This window comes from Lethenteron reissneri, chromosome 4 (genome assembly GCF_015708825.2).
Source record: "Lethenteron reissneri isolate LAM-NWPU_2019-01 chromosome 4, ASM1570882v1, whole genome shotgun sequence".
NCBI lineage: Eukaryota > Metazoa > Chordata > Hyperoartia > Petromyzontiformes > Petromyzontidae > Lethenteron > Lethenteron reissneri.
Genome location: NC_083782.1, coordinates 11,033,061 through 11,048,724, shown reverse-complemented (window position 1 = coordinate 11,048,724; position 15,664 = coordinate 11,033,061). Strand labels below are relative to the sequence as shown.

The window sequence follows — 15,664 nt, the reverse complement described above, 5'->3', positions numbered from 1 at the left end:
CAGCACGCTTCACACAGCGCGCTTCACACAGCGCGCTTCACACAGCGCGCTTCACACAGCGCGCTTCACACAGCGCGCTTCACACAGCGCGCTTCACACAGCGCGCTTCACACAGCGCGCTTCACACAGCGCGCTTCACACAGCGCGCTTCCACAGCGCGCTTCACACAGCGCGCTTCCACAGCACGCTTCACACAGCGCGCTTCCACAGCGCGCTTCACACAGCGCGCTTCACACAGCACGCTTCCACAGCACGCTTCACACAGCGCGCTTCACACAGCGCGCTTCACACAACGCGCTTCACACAGCGCGCTTCACACAGCGCGCTTCACACAGCACGCTTCACACAGCGCGCTTCACACAGCGCGCTTCACACAGCGCGCTTCACACAGCGCGCTTCACACAGCGCGCTTCACACAGCGCGCTTCACACAGCGCGCTTCCACAGCACGCTTCACACAGCGCGCTTCCACAGCGCGCTTCACACAGCGCGCTTCACACAGCGCGCTTCACACAGCGCGCTTCACACAGCACGCTTCCACAGCACGCTTCACACAGCGCGCTTCACACAGCGCGCTTCCACAGCACGCTTCACACAGCGCGCTTCACACAGCGCGCTTCCACAGCACGCTTCACACAGCGCGCTTCACACAGCGCGCTTCACACAGCACGCTTCCACAGCACGCTTCACACAGCGCGCTTCACACAGCGCGCTTCCACAGCACGCTTCACACAGCGCGCTTCACACAGCGCGCTTCACACAGCACGCTTCCACAGCACGCTTCACACAGCGCGCTTCACACAGCGCGCTTCCACAGCACGCTTCACACAGCGCGCTTCCACAGCGCGCTTCACACAGCGCGCTTCACACAGCGCGCTTCACACAGCACGCTTCCACAGCACGCTTCACACAGCGCGCTTCACACAGCGCGCTTCCACAGCACGCTTCACACAGCGCGCTTCACACAGCGCGCTTCACACAGCGCGCTTCACACAGCGCGCTTCCACAGCACGCTTCACACAGCACGCTTCACACAGCGCGCTTCCACAGCACGCTTCACACAGCGCGCTTCACACAGCGCGCTTCACACAGCGCGCTTCACACAGCGCGCTTCCACAGCACGCTTCACACAGCGCGCTTCACACAGCGCGCTTCACACAGCACGCTTCACACAGCACGCTTCACACAGCGCGCTTCCACAGCACGCTTCACACAGCGCGCTTCACACAGCGCGCTTCACACAGCACGCTTCACACAGCGCGCTTCACACAGCGCGCTTCCACAGCACGCTTCACACAGCACGCTTCACACAGCGCGCTTCCACAGCACGCTTCACACAGCGCGCTTCACACAGCGCGCTTCCACAGCACGCTTACACAGCACGCTTCACACAGCGCGCTTCACACAGCGCGCTTCCACAGCACGCTTCACACAGCGCGCTTCACACAGCGCGCTTCACACAGCACGCTTCCACAGCACGCTTCACACAGCGCGCTTCACACAGCGCGCTTCCACAGCACGCTTCACACAGCGCGCTTCACACAGCGCGCTTCCACAGCACGCTTCACACAGCACGCTTCACACAGCGCGCTTCACACAGCACGCTTCCACAGCACGCTTCACACAGCACGCTTCACACAGCGCGCTTCACACAGCGCGCTTCCACTGACGAGCAGCTGCACGTCGCCAGCACATTGCGCTGAATGTCACTGCACTGACCTCTACTGCCGACACCGTCGACCCTGCGGCATCCAACAAATCGCACCATCCAGGCTCAAATCTGCTGAGCTTGTGAGCTCCAATGAGGCTGAGTGAATTCCGCATGGCTTGCCCATGAGCTATTACACATTAGTTGTACAGGGTGGTCCAGATGCCTTGTGACCCCCCATTTTATCCTCTAATACGTAATATTTTCAAATCAAGAATGTGATACTGTATATATATTCTATGGGTCTTTGGGTAAAGCCACGTAGATATAACAATTATAATACATGTAATATATGTCTTAAGTAAAGGTGATTTAAAACAGAGATGAATATGCAAAGAAAAAAATGTTCGGGGTAAATTTAATGTGGGTCACAAGACTTCATGGATAACCCTGTACATTAAAGGTAATTTTCAGCTGAGTCCATATGGACTATTTATGTAATACTGTACACATATGGGTTGATAGAAACTGAGCGCACCATTTCCATCCCAGTGAGTTTGATTTGTGACACGGATGATCTCGTTGAGCCATTTTGCCCGGCTATGTCACAAGGGAGACCCGTGGTGCGTGAGCACAGCAGCATCAGCAACACAAACCATCAATACTGCAGAGAACGCGTGCACGATCCTTAAGAGATATCGCACAACGAAGGAGGTATTTAACGGGTCGTAAAGGAAACGCACAAGCGTTCGTCAGAGTACGTTCGACCCAGTGGTGCTTATTCTGCAGTAGAAGGTCTCCCATGCTGGGGGCGCTTTTTGCTGCATGTCGTCGTCGTCGTCGTCAGCTCTTGTGCAGGCTGCTGCTGCTGGGTGGATTGTTGCACCGCGGGATTGTAAGGGATGGCGACGCGGTGGGGCGCTTCATCCATCAGTGGATTGATCACGGCAGATGATGGCGTTTGGAGGCATTTTGACTTTGATTCTTGTTGAAATATTATTCGACAAAACGACTTTTTAATGTTGTAGGGGAAATCCGTTTACTGCATTTCAAACGATAAAACAGAGACATTAAAAACCACGGAGATGACTGTGAGCGTACAGCCATGCACACTCAGGGGTCTGTATCAATTCATCTTGTGCACCATCATCAATCTCTCTCCTTGCCCCACTTTCTCCCCTCCCTCCCTCGCTCTCTCTCCCCGAGGTACTCACACAGATTGCGAATTCGCTCTGAATATCGCTGTTTCAACCCGTATTCGTTTATCACTCTAACAGCAATGATTGCGATGATGGTGATTAACGTATGTAAAAAAAACTGTTAATGAGTAAACGTTTTAAATGTTTCAGGTGTGATGCTTGGGGTGACATTTGGCACAGGCTCGGCAATTTGATCATAGGCTAAACATAAAAGCTGAGCACCTTTGTAGCCAACCGTGCTTATCGGAGATTTGAGTCAGGATAGCATTTCGTTGGTTCACCAATGCGCATGCCGGGCTGTCATCATGTGTGTGTTCGTGCACCTCCCGCCAAAGATATCTGAAATTCGCCTGTGGCCCTGAATTTCCCAGATATCTGAAATCCCCCTGAGGTCCCTCACCCCCTCAAGTCTTCACACACAGTCACTCGTTCTTGTGGAACGCGCTCTCTGGTCTGCCACACCAGGCAAACCCCAGCACCGATCGTTTAATGGGCCACACTGTGCTGATGATTGCACCTCCGATTAGCACGGTTGGCTACGTACGGTGCGAAAGAAGTTCAACATACATAAACTTAAAACGATGTATTTTTTTAATTTCACAGGTAAGGCCCACTGAGCTATATAGCTGTATTTTTTTCAGAAACGACCTGGCCACAAATGATAGCTCAATGAAGTGGCTTATCACGTGCAAATTTATTTTAGCCAAATACTCTAAAATACATGTTGCTTTTAAAGGTGGAGGGAAAAACCGGAGGACCCGCAGAAAAATCCACACGACCACGGGGAGAGAGAGAGACACGCAAACTCCAAATATACAGCAGCAGGCGTCAGGGTCGGGATCGAACCCACGACCTCCTGTATACCAGGCGAGGTAGTTAACATCTAGCCACCGAGGCACGATTTTGTCCTCTGCATTGCTCTGTCTTCCGGTGCCCCTTCACCCGTCCTGACGTCCATCCTGTTGAACATGGCCGTGCGTCGCCGTTCTTAAATCCTTTATATTAAGTTCGCTTGCGTGCTTGCGTGCTTGCTTGCTTACGACCGTGCAAACCTTTCAGTCGTTTTTTAACCCACTTCCCGTGATCCAATCGAGCTGACATTTTGCACACAGACTCGTTGTGCGAGACAATTAATGTTCATGAAAAAAAATTCCTAAATTTTACACTGTTTAGGGAAAACAAATTTAATATTTAATTACCAATTGTTTAATACTGCAGACAATCATCTGACCCATAGGTGGCAGCCATCTCAAGCCAGAGGACGAGAGGACTCTAGCCGCCACGCATATAAAGGATTTAGAGTGAAAAACTTTGTTTTTACGGGTTTACTTGTTTCACTCCCTTCCTCTCTGGGTCTTCACCTAAAGAGTCCCCCTCGATCCACTCCCTTCAGCGCGTTCCCTCTAACACATGCCCACGGCCATACATTCTCTTTCTCTTCCCAATTGATTTATGAGACTCGTAGAAGTCAAAAGCAGTTCGTGTAAACAAATTCAATCGGACGTTGGTCTGCTTGGCTCACCGGCTAACCTACGTGCTTGCAGAATGCATTTCGGTAGTGAAATACACTTTGGTCTAATTTCACTGTATGACCGAACTGAATTGAATGTTCACTTGGTTGGGCCGCCGGGGCGCTTGTGCCACGCCCACTTTTGAAACCTTCAAAAGCGGCGGCCTTCGGTGACCGTCCCCCTCCTTCCTCCTGAAGACGATCGCTGGTGTTGTGATCGAAACGTCGTGGGTTTTTTTTATAGACTGCCAGTATGCTCACTCCGATTAAGAACCAGGCTGCAGTCTACATTAGTGAGTTTTTTGTTTTTTATATTTTTTTTCTACGTGACTTTACCGAAAGAACCAAGGAACATGTGCTGTACTATATTACCCACAATCCATCAAGAGAGCGGTTCACACATGTCGCACACTTATGCGTTGTATTGGATGCACTCCATAAATATTCCAAGTTAGAGACTTCGCGTTGATTGTTATTAAAAGTAAAGTTGGCTTGGGCAGGACACGTCGCGAAATGAAAGTTGCCCTCTCTTGAGATGTGATTGCAATGACAGTGCATGCCTCTATCATCTGTGGACAGGTCACCTCTGAAAATGAGCTACTGTATATCGCTTAGTGGCATTTACCTGGTCAAATAACATTTAGCTCATTTAACTTTTAATTGTTGAAATCAGCTCCTGGCCAGCAGCTCGCTGCATTGCTGCGTCGTGGGACCATGAGACATGGCGACGGCTTGGGGAGGCATTCATCCAGCAGTTGATAGAGCACGATAATGGTGGTGATATGCGCTGCTGTGGTTGATCTGGAGTCGCCTGTGTTCAGACGTGCTCTGCTGTGATGCAGTACATCAATTGCACTGTACATGTAAATGACAGTAAGCGCCAATCTCCATCCGCTCCACCCTCTCTCATTGCCTTCCCATCTCTCTCCGCATCCCATCCCCCCCTCTCTCTGCCCCCCTCCCTCTGCCCCCCCCCCCTCTCTGCGTCCCCATCTCTCTCCGCATTCCATCCCCCCCTCTCTCTGCCCCCCCCTCTCTCTGCCTCTCCATCTCTCGCCCACTCTCCCCCCACCGTCTCTCGCTTTATCCCCCTGCTGCCTGTCTCTCTCCCCTGTCTCTCTCCCACTCTCCTCTCCCGATGCTCTCCTCGTCTCTCTCTTTGTCCCCCCGCCCGTCTATCTCACGCTCCCCCTGCCCCCCCCCCTATCGATCTCTCTCTTCCCCCCCTCCCCGTACGCCCGTGTAGTGACCATGAGATTGCCTCTCTCTCTCTCCCTCCTCGCCACGCGCTCCGTCACCGCAGGCATTAAGATTCAGCTCAGCGCCGTCGTCTCCGCCACCGATAAAGCCCCCCCGCCCCCCACCTCACCAGCGGCAGTGTTCTCGTGCTGAGCCCCCCTCCACCACCACCACCTCCACACAGAAAACAATCGCCTAGGCGACGGCACGACAGGACACAAGCTCGCAACACGGCGAGAAGACACCACGTGGGAACACACAACACGACACGGTGTGACACAACACGACAACACCACGTGACACCACAACCCTATTTAGGAGCCGCTGGAGCGATGCGCTTTTACATCGTCATCGAGATTGAGAACTCATCCCGTTAGAACAGGACAATGACACCATGAGATGTGACACGACCAAAGATGACAATGTGGGACAACAGCCATGACGACACGAGAAGACTGAATGCGACGTGGCCCAACACGACGTCACGAGCACGTGACGCATCACGACACAATAGAAGGTGGCACGACAGAACAACGGTAGCCATGGATACAACACGCTGACAACACAAACACTTCGACACAAGAGTCATCATCAAAGACTGCCCCGTCAATTAACTGCGCCTGTTTAGACTTTGAATCATCTCATTAAAGGAGTCAAATACGTCAACGAGATTTTGCTTTTGCTGCTAAACCTGCAGACCGGGCAGAGCGCTGGCTGCGTGTTGATGAAGTTCACGGTGCGGACGCGCGTGGTCTGTCATGCCGCCTGCTGCTCCACACTTGGAGTGTGCACCCCCCTCTCTCTCTCTCTCTCCACGTGGTCGCGTGGATCTTCCTCCGGGTCCTCCGGGTTTTATCTTCACATTTAGAATCAACGTCACGCGTTTCGAGTATTTGGCTGCTGTACATTTCCACATGATAAGCCACTTCGTTGGGCCATCGTTTGTGGCCAGGTCGTTTCTGACAAAGGGCGAATTAGCTCAGTGGGCCTTACCTCGCTAAACAACACGTCCCATGGTGGCACGAGTGTGTAATAACATCACGCAAAGTCTGCCTCGAACAAAAAGCACCATTATTCATGCGCACAAATTACACCGCAAATTACACCAGTTTGGGTGATACACACAGCAGCAATCACCGCCCCTTACCTTGCAGACGACTGCCCACAACACAGAGCATGCTTGCACCTGCGCCTCGCCATTTCTTCCTGGCACCACTTGCCCCCACGTGTCTGCACCGCCTTGTCGATGTGTTCATGTCACTGTTAGACTAAAGTGCAGCACTTGCTTGCACCTGCGCCTCGCCATTTCTTCCTGGCACCACTTGCCCCCACGTGTCTGCACCGCCTTGTCGATGTGTTCATGTCACTGTTAGACTAAAGTGCAGCACTTGCTTGCACCTGCGCCTCGCCATTTCTTCCTGGCACCACTTGCCCCCACGTGTCTGCACCGCCTTGTCGATGTGTTCATGTCACTGTTAGACTAAAGTGCAGCACTTGCTTGCACCTGCGCCTCGCCATTTCTGGCGCCTCTTACATTTGCACTTTTTCATTCGCACGTGTTTCATTTACGACCATTAAATAGCCCGTTTGCTAGTTGTGCAATATTCCTTAATGATCCTTTACTGGTTCTCTACAATGTTGATGTGTTTGTCTTTTGTTGTTGCTTTGCTCACGCACCACGGATCTTCCTTGTAACATAGCCAGGAAATAAAATAAACTTAAACTTGAGGTGCAGATGCCGAGTCACATTGTCCCCGCAAGGACAGCTGCCACTGGGGGTGCACTTTGAAAGGAGCTGAGATGAGATGTACAGCGCTGAGACGCCCTGGAAGAGCGTGGGCGCTTTATCAAAAACGAATCATGATCTTGAGCATTTCATAATGCATAGTGGCACGTTCAACGAGTATACACACACACGCTCTCTCTGTCATGCAAAGACAACATCCCAATGTCGCCTTTAAAAGACTGTTGTGATAAATGCGATTAGCGAGCTCTTATAAACTATTCGAGGGAGCTCAAGAGAGGGTATTTTTGGCCTACTCTTCCACGTATTGAAAGAGGTGGGAGTTACCTATACACACTTTACCCCATCACACGCAACCTGCCGCTGAGACCCACTGTGGCTCACCCAGGGTTCACCCATGTACGAGTACGTACTATGTTGAATTTTTTCGCACTTCCAATTAGCAGAGTTGGCTACGTACGGTGCGAAAGAAGTTCAACATACATACGACAACGTGCAATGAAATACACATCGCACGTTGGTGTTAAACTCAAACATTTCAAGCCTAAAGCCAACGGCAAGAAGCTTCATTGGTCAGAATGCGATCGATTAATTTTCACGCAATAAAACTATAGATTTGTAAACATGACAATCTTGTCGGGTAGTGGGAGGATTCATAACACGAATTCTGACAAAACGACCACCTCATGGCCGAACCCAGATACAAATACGGATTGCTGGACAGTATTGGCTCAGCTTTAAGTTGATATAGTTATCGATGATGGTGCTTGGCATGGCACCAATTTGGAGGTAATCAGCCCGAGCCGATTTGCTCTACGGACGAAATTATGTTTGCAATAATTCCCCTTTTCCTCTTGCAATACGGTTATTTGTTTGACCACATTTTTATTGTGTTTGTTTTTGCCACTTTGATGACCCCATGCCACCGTTGCTCGCCAGACTCCATCCCGGTCTCTATAATTCTCACCTGCTTAAACACAATTCAACCTGAAGCTTGGCATCAATTGCGCGATGAAAGTGGCTCACACACGTGATCACGACACGTGACAGCCTTAGAAGCAAACGGGAGCTTCGAACTGCAGCTCGCGGGCGCGGGTTTGATGATGATCCGGGCTCGGATCTTTGATCTCAATCACTTGAAGCTCTGCAGGACTCACTTCCAGTTTCAGCAGCCTCAATTTCCACACCTCCCTGGCCAATCGTATTGCTTATTTAACAAAGTAGATCAGCAGATAATATGCCACATTCACATATATATAGGCACGCCTGTCCAAAACAACGCTAATGGATTATTTAGTGTATATTTTTTGCGTCGAACAAGGACCCATTATGTCATCTCTGGCAGTTGACGAGCATTCATTCACGCGAAGCCGTCACTGACTGCTTAATGAGAGAGACTGTGAGGTTGTTGGATGACAGTCCAACTGATATTTTAAATTCCCAAAGCTGGGATGTTTTGCGAGAACCAAATGTCTTGTGATGATCTTTATACGCGGTCATTAGGACCAGTCTGAGCCCATAAACTCACGACCCGAAAGAACCCAGTTTAATCCCAGAGATAATTAAATGGGGGTCACAATACATCTGGACCAGCCTGTACATTGGAGTATCTAAATTCCGTTAAAAATACGCGTTGTCTACAGGAATCAAATAAGTCATTAGAAAATGTAAAAATAATGCTTCCAGTAACTAGAAATGTTTTTATATTTAGTTTGTGTTCGCAAAAACAAGAGTGTGTATATCCCTCAGTATATTTCTTAAAGTGTCAGTACTCACTCCAAAATGTCTGGCCAGCGTGGAAGAGTAGGCCAAAGGACCTCCCACTGGTGGAGGCCCTTCCACCAGCAGTGTCGTGAGCCAAGACCTGTCAGGGCTGCGCCTAAACAGGTGCTCGCTAACTGCACTCGAGTTCAGTCGGCACAACCCGATGGGAAGCTTCGTCTCGACACCGACATCAGAACAAGGCCGAGATGCATGCGTTTATAACGGGTTATTCAAACACTTACTTGCCATTCATATTACCCCTGGCGTCGCCGGCATTAATTGAATTTAATTGCTCGTTAGCGGCATTCTGCCGGGCTTCGTTAACTGGGCTTAATGCGGGAACAGTGACTGGCTGTGCAGGCAATTGGCCCGCCTGCCTCTTTACAGGCTGACAGACCGTGGGAGCGCTGAGCCTCCACCAATCAGTTCCCTGGGTTCGACTCCAGGTTTCAGTCTCCGCTTGTGATCGTACGGGATCTGTCGTTGTGCAACGCAGGGATGGTCTCAGTCCAAGTCACGGATGGCTGCTCACATTCTATTGACTCTACACTTAATTAGGCAAAATTCCAGTTTTAAGAATTAAAACTTTCAGGTCAACCGTCTTGCATAGAATATTCCCCTCTCATGCTTCGCGGGCTTGAACGAGCGGCCCCATCCTTTGCTTTGGAACAGAAGTGACTTGGACATTTGAATGGAACTCCGCGGTAGTTCCGTGACATCCACTTCCGTTGACAATGCCGATTGATTGTGGTGGTACACATTTACACTGCTCGATGGTCTTAGGCGGTTGGGGGGTAGGGGTAGTTTAAGAAACTTGAACCGTTGTTTCTAAACTATAAACTAAACAATGTTTTATTTTATCAGGTAAGGCCCACTGAGCTATACAGATGTTTTTCAGAAGCGACGTGGCGAAAAATGATATCTCAACGAAGTGGCTCATCACGTGACATTTATCGCAGCCAAATACTCTAAACGCACGTTTCTAAATGTGGAGGGAAGAACTGGAGGGCACTCGAAACATACAGCAGCAGGCGTCAGGGCTGGGATCGAATCGACGACCTCCGTGTACCAGGCGAGGTAGTCAACATCTCCTAGCCACCGTGATGATGATGATGATGAGAGAGAGACACAGACCTCCTGTGTACCAGGCGAGGTAGTCAACATCTCTGAGCCACCGTGATGATGATGAGAGAGAGAGAGACACAGACCTCCTGTGCACCAGGCGAGGTAGTCAACATCTCTGAGCCACCGTGATGATGATGAGAGAGACACAGATCTACTGTGTACCATGCGAGGTAGTCAACATCTCCTAGCCACCGTGATGATGATGAGAGAGAGAAAGACACAGACCTCCTGTGTACCATGCGAGGTAGTCAACATCTCCTAGCCACCGTGATGATGATGAGAGAGAGACACACAGACCTCCTGTGTACCATGCGAGGTAGTCAACATCTCCTAGCCACCGTGATGATGATGAGAGAGATAGAGAGACACAGACCTCCTGTGCACCAGGCGAGGTAGTCAACATCTATGAGCCACCGTGATGATGATGAGAGAGAGAGACACAGACCTCCTGTGCACCAGGCGAGGTAGTCAACATCTCTGAGCCACCGTGATGATGATGAGAGAGAGACACACAGACCTTCTGTGTACCATGCGAGGTAGTCAACATCTCTGAGCCACCGTGATGATGATGAGAGAGAGACACAGACCTTCTGTGTACCATGCGAGGTAGTCAACATCTCCTAGCCACCGTGGCGCTTCAGCTGCCGCGCCAGGAGATCGAATCGAAGCGGCGACCTCTGGAGCGTGAGGTCCGGTGGTGCTGACTGATACGCCGCGTAGCCTCACGATCTGTACAGCAACACGGACGATATTGCTGTCGTGTTCCTCGTGTAGATGGGACCCTACAATGACCGTGACCACCTCATTCTCAAGAGAGGCTACCCTCCCTCATGAACGGTGGCGCAGCGGTTAACGCACTCCACCGTAACGCTCGCCACTTCCCATTCCCAAGTCACGGCCGACACCAGTTGGGTGAGCGATATCGGAACCGGGCCTGGGCATTCCCTTTTCTAACCTGCACTGACCAGCGTGGTGAAGTATGGTAAAACACCCCCCCCCCCCTCCCACACAACCAGGACTGACATGGCATGGAGAGGCTTTTATTCAGCAATGGATTGTCAAAGGGCCGTTAAATAGTAACCGGACTGTATACACTTTCCATAATCTCATTCATAAAAGTGCTTTCAGCTGTGCTTATAGAATTAAATATAGATGCACATCCATATATTAATGCAGAGATACATTACACACACATTCTCTCAAGACAAAGGTTCCCAATATTGCCTCGAAAAGACTGCTGGGGCAAGTGCTGTTAGCGAGCCGGCATGGCTCACGAGGGGGTGATGTAGCCAGCACCACGCCCGGCCGCCTTTGTCTCTCCGCAGCTGGTCACTACGCACACCGTACCTGGTACTTACTTAAAGCTGAGTCGACCTAAGGCAAGGACACACGCTATCACACACGACGAGGCCCACGTGGAGAGATACGCCACACAGACACGTGTCGTGAATGACAGCGTTCCAGATTAGCGTTGATGGTAATTTATCCCCTCGCCTTGACACCGCCGTTTGTAAGATGTCTTCTCAGGGCGGTGAAATGCCACGTTGCCCTCAAGTCGTGACTAATGTTACCAATCTGCAGCGTGTACTACAGTGTTTGGCACGTGTCGTGACGGGCACTGCAAGATCCGACCGTGTCAGTCCGGTGCTCGTCTGAGCTGCATTGCCTTTTGGTTACCGAACGAATACAATCTCAGGTCGCACTCATTACACACAAAGTGCTTGCTACTAATACGCCACAATACCTCGCTGATCTCGTCAAGGAGCACAAACCATCGTCACGCGAGCTCCAGTCAAACTCGCAGAGGCCGCTTGGGCGAACCATCGAACAAAGGCGGTGGTCACCGCATCGCGAGGCGCTTTCAGATGCGCTTTTGCTGCCGTCTGGAACGCTCTTCCGTCCAATGTTAGGAAGCTACTGGAGCTCTGCACTTTTACATCATAGAGATTGAAACCTCATTTCTTTAGAGCTGCTGTTTGTCTTTAGGTTGTTGTCCTTCCCCGCACATCCGATTAGCGCGGTTGGCTACGTACGGTTCGAAATAAGTCTAACATACGTACATACATTTCTATGTTTAGGTGGCATGATCACAGGAGATGGAAGAAGGTGCGTCACAGAGAAAAACAGAAGAATAACACCGGTGAAAGATGTATAATTTAATGGGATCTATATTGAAAAATAAGAAATGATTAATGACAAACTAGAATTATAATACTGCAGCGCTATGTATGCAGGTCTGCTCTGCTGTATGCAAACGAGAAGCCACAGAAATGTGTTTTTTTTCGAAGGATGTTAAACATTTCACGGGCAGACACAAGATGATGACATGAATGCATTACTGATAGCAGTAGGGAACACAACAAGTGTATTCACGTGAATAATTACAGAAAGGCAAAGTTAGATTTCTCATACATGTAATCATACGGAAAAAACAATGTATTCAATCATTTATCCAGGAAAGTAAAACTAGGTTTAAGGACTATTTTGTATGAGGGTCCTGCTGCTTCATTAGGTTTATATTTTGAACTGTTTTCAGCCAATTAATGACGAGTGTGTTTATTATATACGTGTGGGAGAAAACCGGAGCGCCCAGACACAACCCACGTGGCGTGCAAGGGGGAAACGCTCTATCCCACCACCCGTACAGATGGAAACAGATGGCGATGACTCCACTTGCTGTCCTGCTGCCTTCTCTCCTAGAGCCAGGGCATGGCACCTCACAACATCTGTGAGCTGGTCCACCAACTCTCGCTGCTGTCTCCACAGCGCTGCTGGGCTTAGAGGTCATCACCACGAGGAGCCGGGGAAGACCGCCGATTGAGGTATCGAAGGAAACGTGAACAATGGATTTGCAACTGGGAGGAGTATCTGATGCAGTGTTCTTCAGTAGATATCACGGACAGAGCTGAATGGAAGGAAGTCCACGATCGCTGGTGTCTTTGGCTGGAGCGACTGTGGCAACTTTATTCCTACAGGCATAACTCTTTTTCAGCAGTGACCTAGCCACACATAATAGTCCAACGAAGTGGCTTATCATGTCGAAATGTATAGCAGTCAATAAAAAAAAATCATCAGAGTCTCCCCGGTGAAAGTTTTTCCTTTTATGTTCATTAAAAAAAATCTTATTTATTTTTAAAAGAAAATGCAAACTACCAAACTGCGTCTGGCACGCAAACTCAAGCTGTGCAGGAATATCGCTCTGCGTAATGTCATGCAATGACATTTGCACGTTTACATTTTAATGCTTTGATTTGAATGTTTAATTGATCTTAGCGATGTATCTTCCACTGTAGTTTTCCACCTTTGCCGAGCCCAGCTGGGGCTGGACGCCAGTGGAGAATGAGATGCGTAGCACATCGGATCCTTCCAGAATACATCGCCAGGTTTAGGAATAAATCATTGTGTTCCAGAATAAAACATTGCGTTCCAGAATAAAACATTGGCTTCCAGCATGAATCATCGAGTTCTTATAAATCACTGGGTTCAAGTGCAAGTCGTTGGGTTCAAGTGCAAGTCATTGGGTTCAAGTCACTGGGTTCAAGTGCAAGTCGTTGGTTTATTTCACGATAAATCAAATGTCTATGTATGCCATGCAGATTTCATATTTTTAAATTCGCGACATTTTGCGTATTGGCCATCTGACGACGATACGCGTACATATATGAGATATGCGTTTAGAATTTTTGGTTTGAAAATCTGAAAACTGGTTTTAATTTGACATTTCCTTCCATACCGATCCGAAAATGTGATGTTACAGGCAGTGACGTCACTTCTCTGGCATCACTGCCATGCTTTTACTGCTGTACGTGCAATGGCATGACGTTATTGTTGCATCTTATTAAATATGAGAATGTTTACGTTACAAATATTATTTGACTAATGGAACTGTACGATAAAATGTGCCATTGTTGTGTATTACACTAATAATTAAACTTAAAACTCGCATCGCACACATCCTTTGGACATGACCGTCTGTCCATCCCTCCCTCACAGGCAGCCAGACAGCCAGCAAAACCTTTACTCTTCTACAAAGCCCTGCCTCTCTCCACCTTTCTTCTGCCGTATCCGTGTCGGGTATCCCAATTCATCTCGACATCTCGCTTTGTCTCTGCTTCCATTTCTCTCTCTCTATTCCTCTGTCCCCCCTCTTCTGCCTATCCCTCCCTCTATTCTCCCTCCACTCTGTCTCAGGGCTCTTAGCGAGTGGCACCTATGAAGGCCGACACGGCACACGAGGGCGAGGGTGGCCAGCAACCACACCCGAGTTTACACACCGCGCCAGGTGCCCATTTAAGGCTGAGTCGACCTAGGGGAGGCCCAGGATCGGTTCAGATATTCGGCACTGTTATTGGTCGTCAGTTGGAATCGAACTCGCACACAGAAGCATCTGTGACGCGTCCTCGTGTTACGCGCTGAGATGCCTTCGGGTGTAGAACAGCATGTCAAGGTAAACAATGGTGAAAGTCATCCGTGTGTGGTGTTTGTGTACTGGTGTGTGTTGGTGTGTGTGGGTGGCCTTCATAGGTGTTGGCTAACAACACTTACCCTAACAGCCTGTTAAGGCAATACGGGGATCTTTGTTGGGGTGTGTGCTGTTTGGATGTGCATTCATGTGTGTGTAATGGTGTTGATGTGTGTGTACCTGGTGTGTCATTGTGTGTGTTGTATTGTGTACAGTACTGGTGTATTTGTATTATGTGTGTGTATTGCATTTTTGTGTGCATACGACATATTGATGTTTGTGGACTAATTGAGGTGGACTAGGTGTGGAAATTATAGTGAGTTCTGGTGGTGTGGTAGTGGTGGTGTGATGGTGTGGTGGTGATGGTGTATTCTGGTGGGGTGGTGGTGATGGTGTATTCTGGTGGTGCAGTGGTGATGGTGTATTCTGGTGGTGTGGTAGTGGTGGTGTATTCTTGTGGTGTGGTGGTGGTGGTGGTGGTGTATTCTGGTGGGGTGGTGGTGGTGTATTCTGGTGGGGTGGTGGTGATGGTTCAATTCTGATGGTGTGGTAGTGATGGTGTATTCTGGTGGTGTGGTAGTGGTGGTGTATTCTGTTGGTGTGGTGGTGGTGTGTTCTGGTGGTGTGGTGGTGATGGCGTGTTCGTGTGATTGATGGTGGTGGTGTGATGGTGTGGTAATGTTAGCAGTGGTGGTGTGGCAGTATTGGTGGCGGTGTGATGGTGTGGTAGTGTTAGTATTGATGGTGTGGTGGTGTTAGTAGTGGTGGTGGTGGTGCGTTGTGGTGGTTGTGGTAGTAGTAGCTTAGTACTGTGGGTATGCACACGAATATTCTCACCATCTCTGCACCTACCCGCACTTGGGCTGCACTTTCTCAGAGGTGTTCCACTGAATGTGGATGGAGGATGAGAGAGAGAGAGAGCGAGAGAGCGAGGAGGCGTTGTGAGGAGCGAGAGAGAGGAAAGCGAGAGAGAG

General features: G+C 49.7%; 1 protein-coding gene across 3 annotated transcripts in view; it reads right to left on the bottom strand.

The window, feature by feature from the left end:
* The window catches only part of LOC133350586 (riboflavin-binding protein-like), a 26,582-nt gene extending 10,918 nt beyond the window's left edge, over positions 1-15,664 (bottom strand). The window contains exon 1 of one of the 3 annotated variants that reach the window (XM_061565084.1): positions 15,528-15,664. In XM_061565084.1, coding sequence (XP_061421068.1) covers positions 15,528-15,530 — 3 coding nt within the window. In that variant the 5' untranslated portion in view covers positions 15,531-15,664. Of the gene's footprint in view, positions 1-6,742; positions 7,363-15,527 lie in introns of those variants that run through there. The other 2 variants (XM_061565093.1, XM_061565101.1) reach the window with 2 other exon arrangements.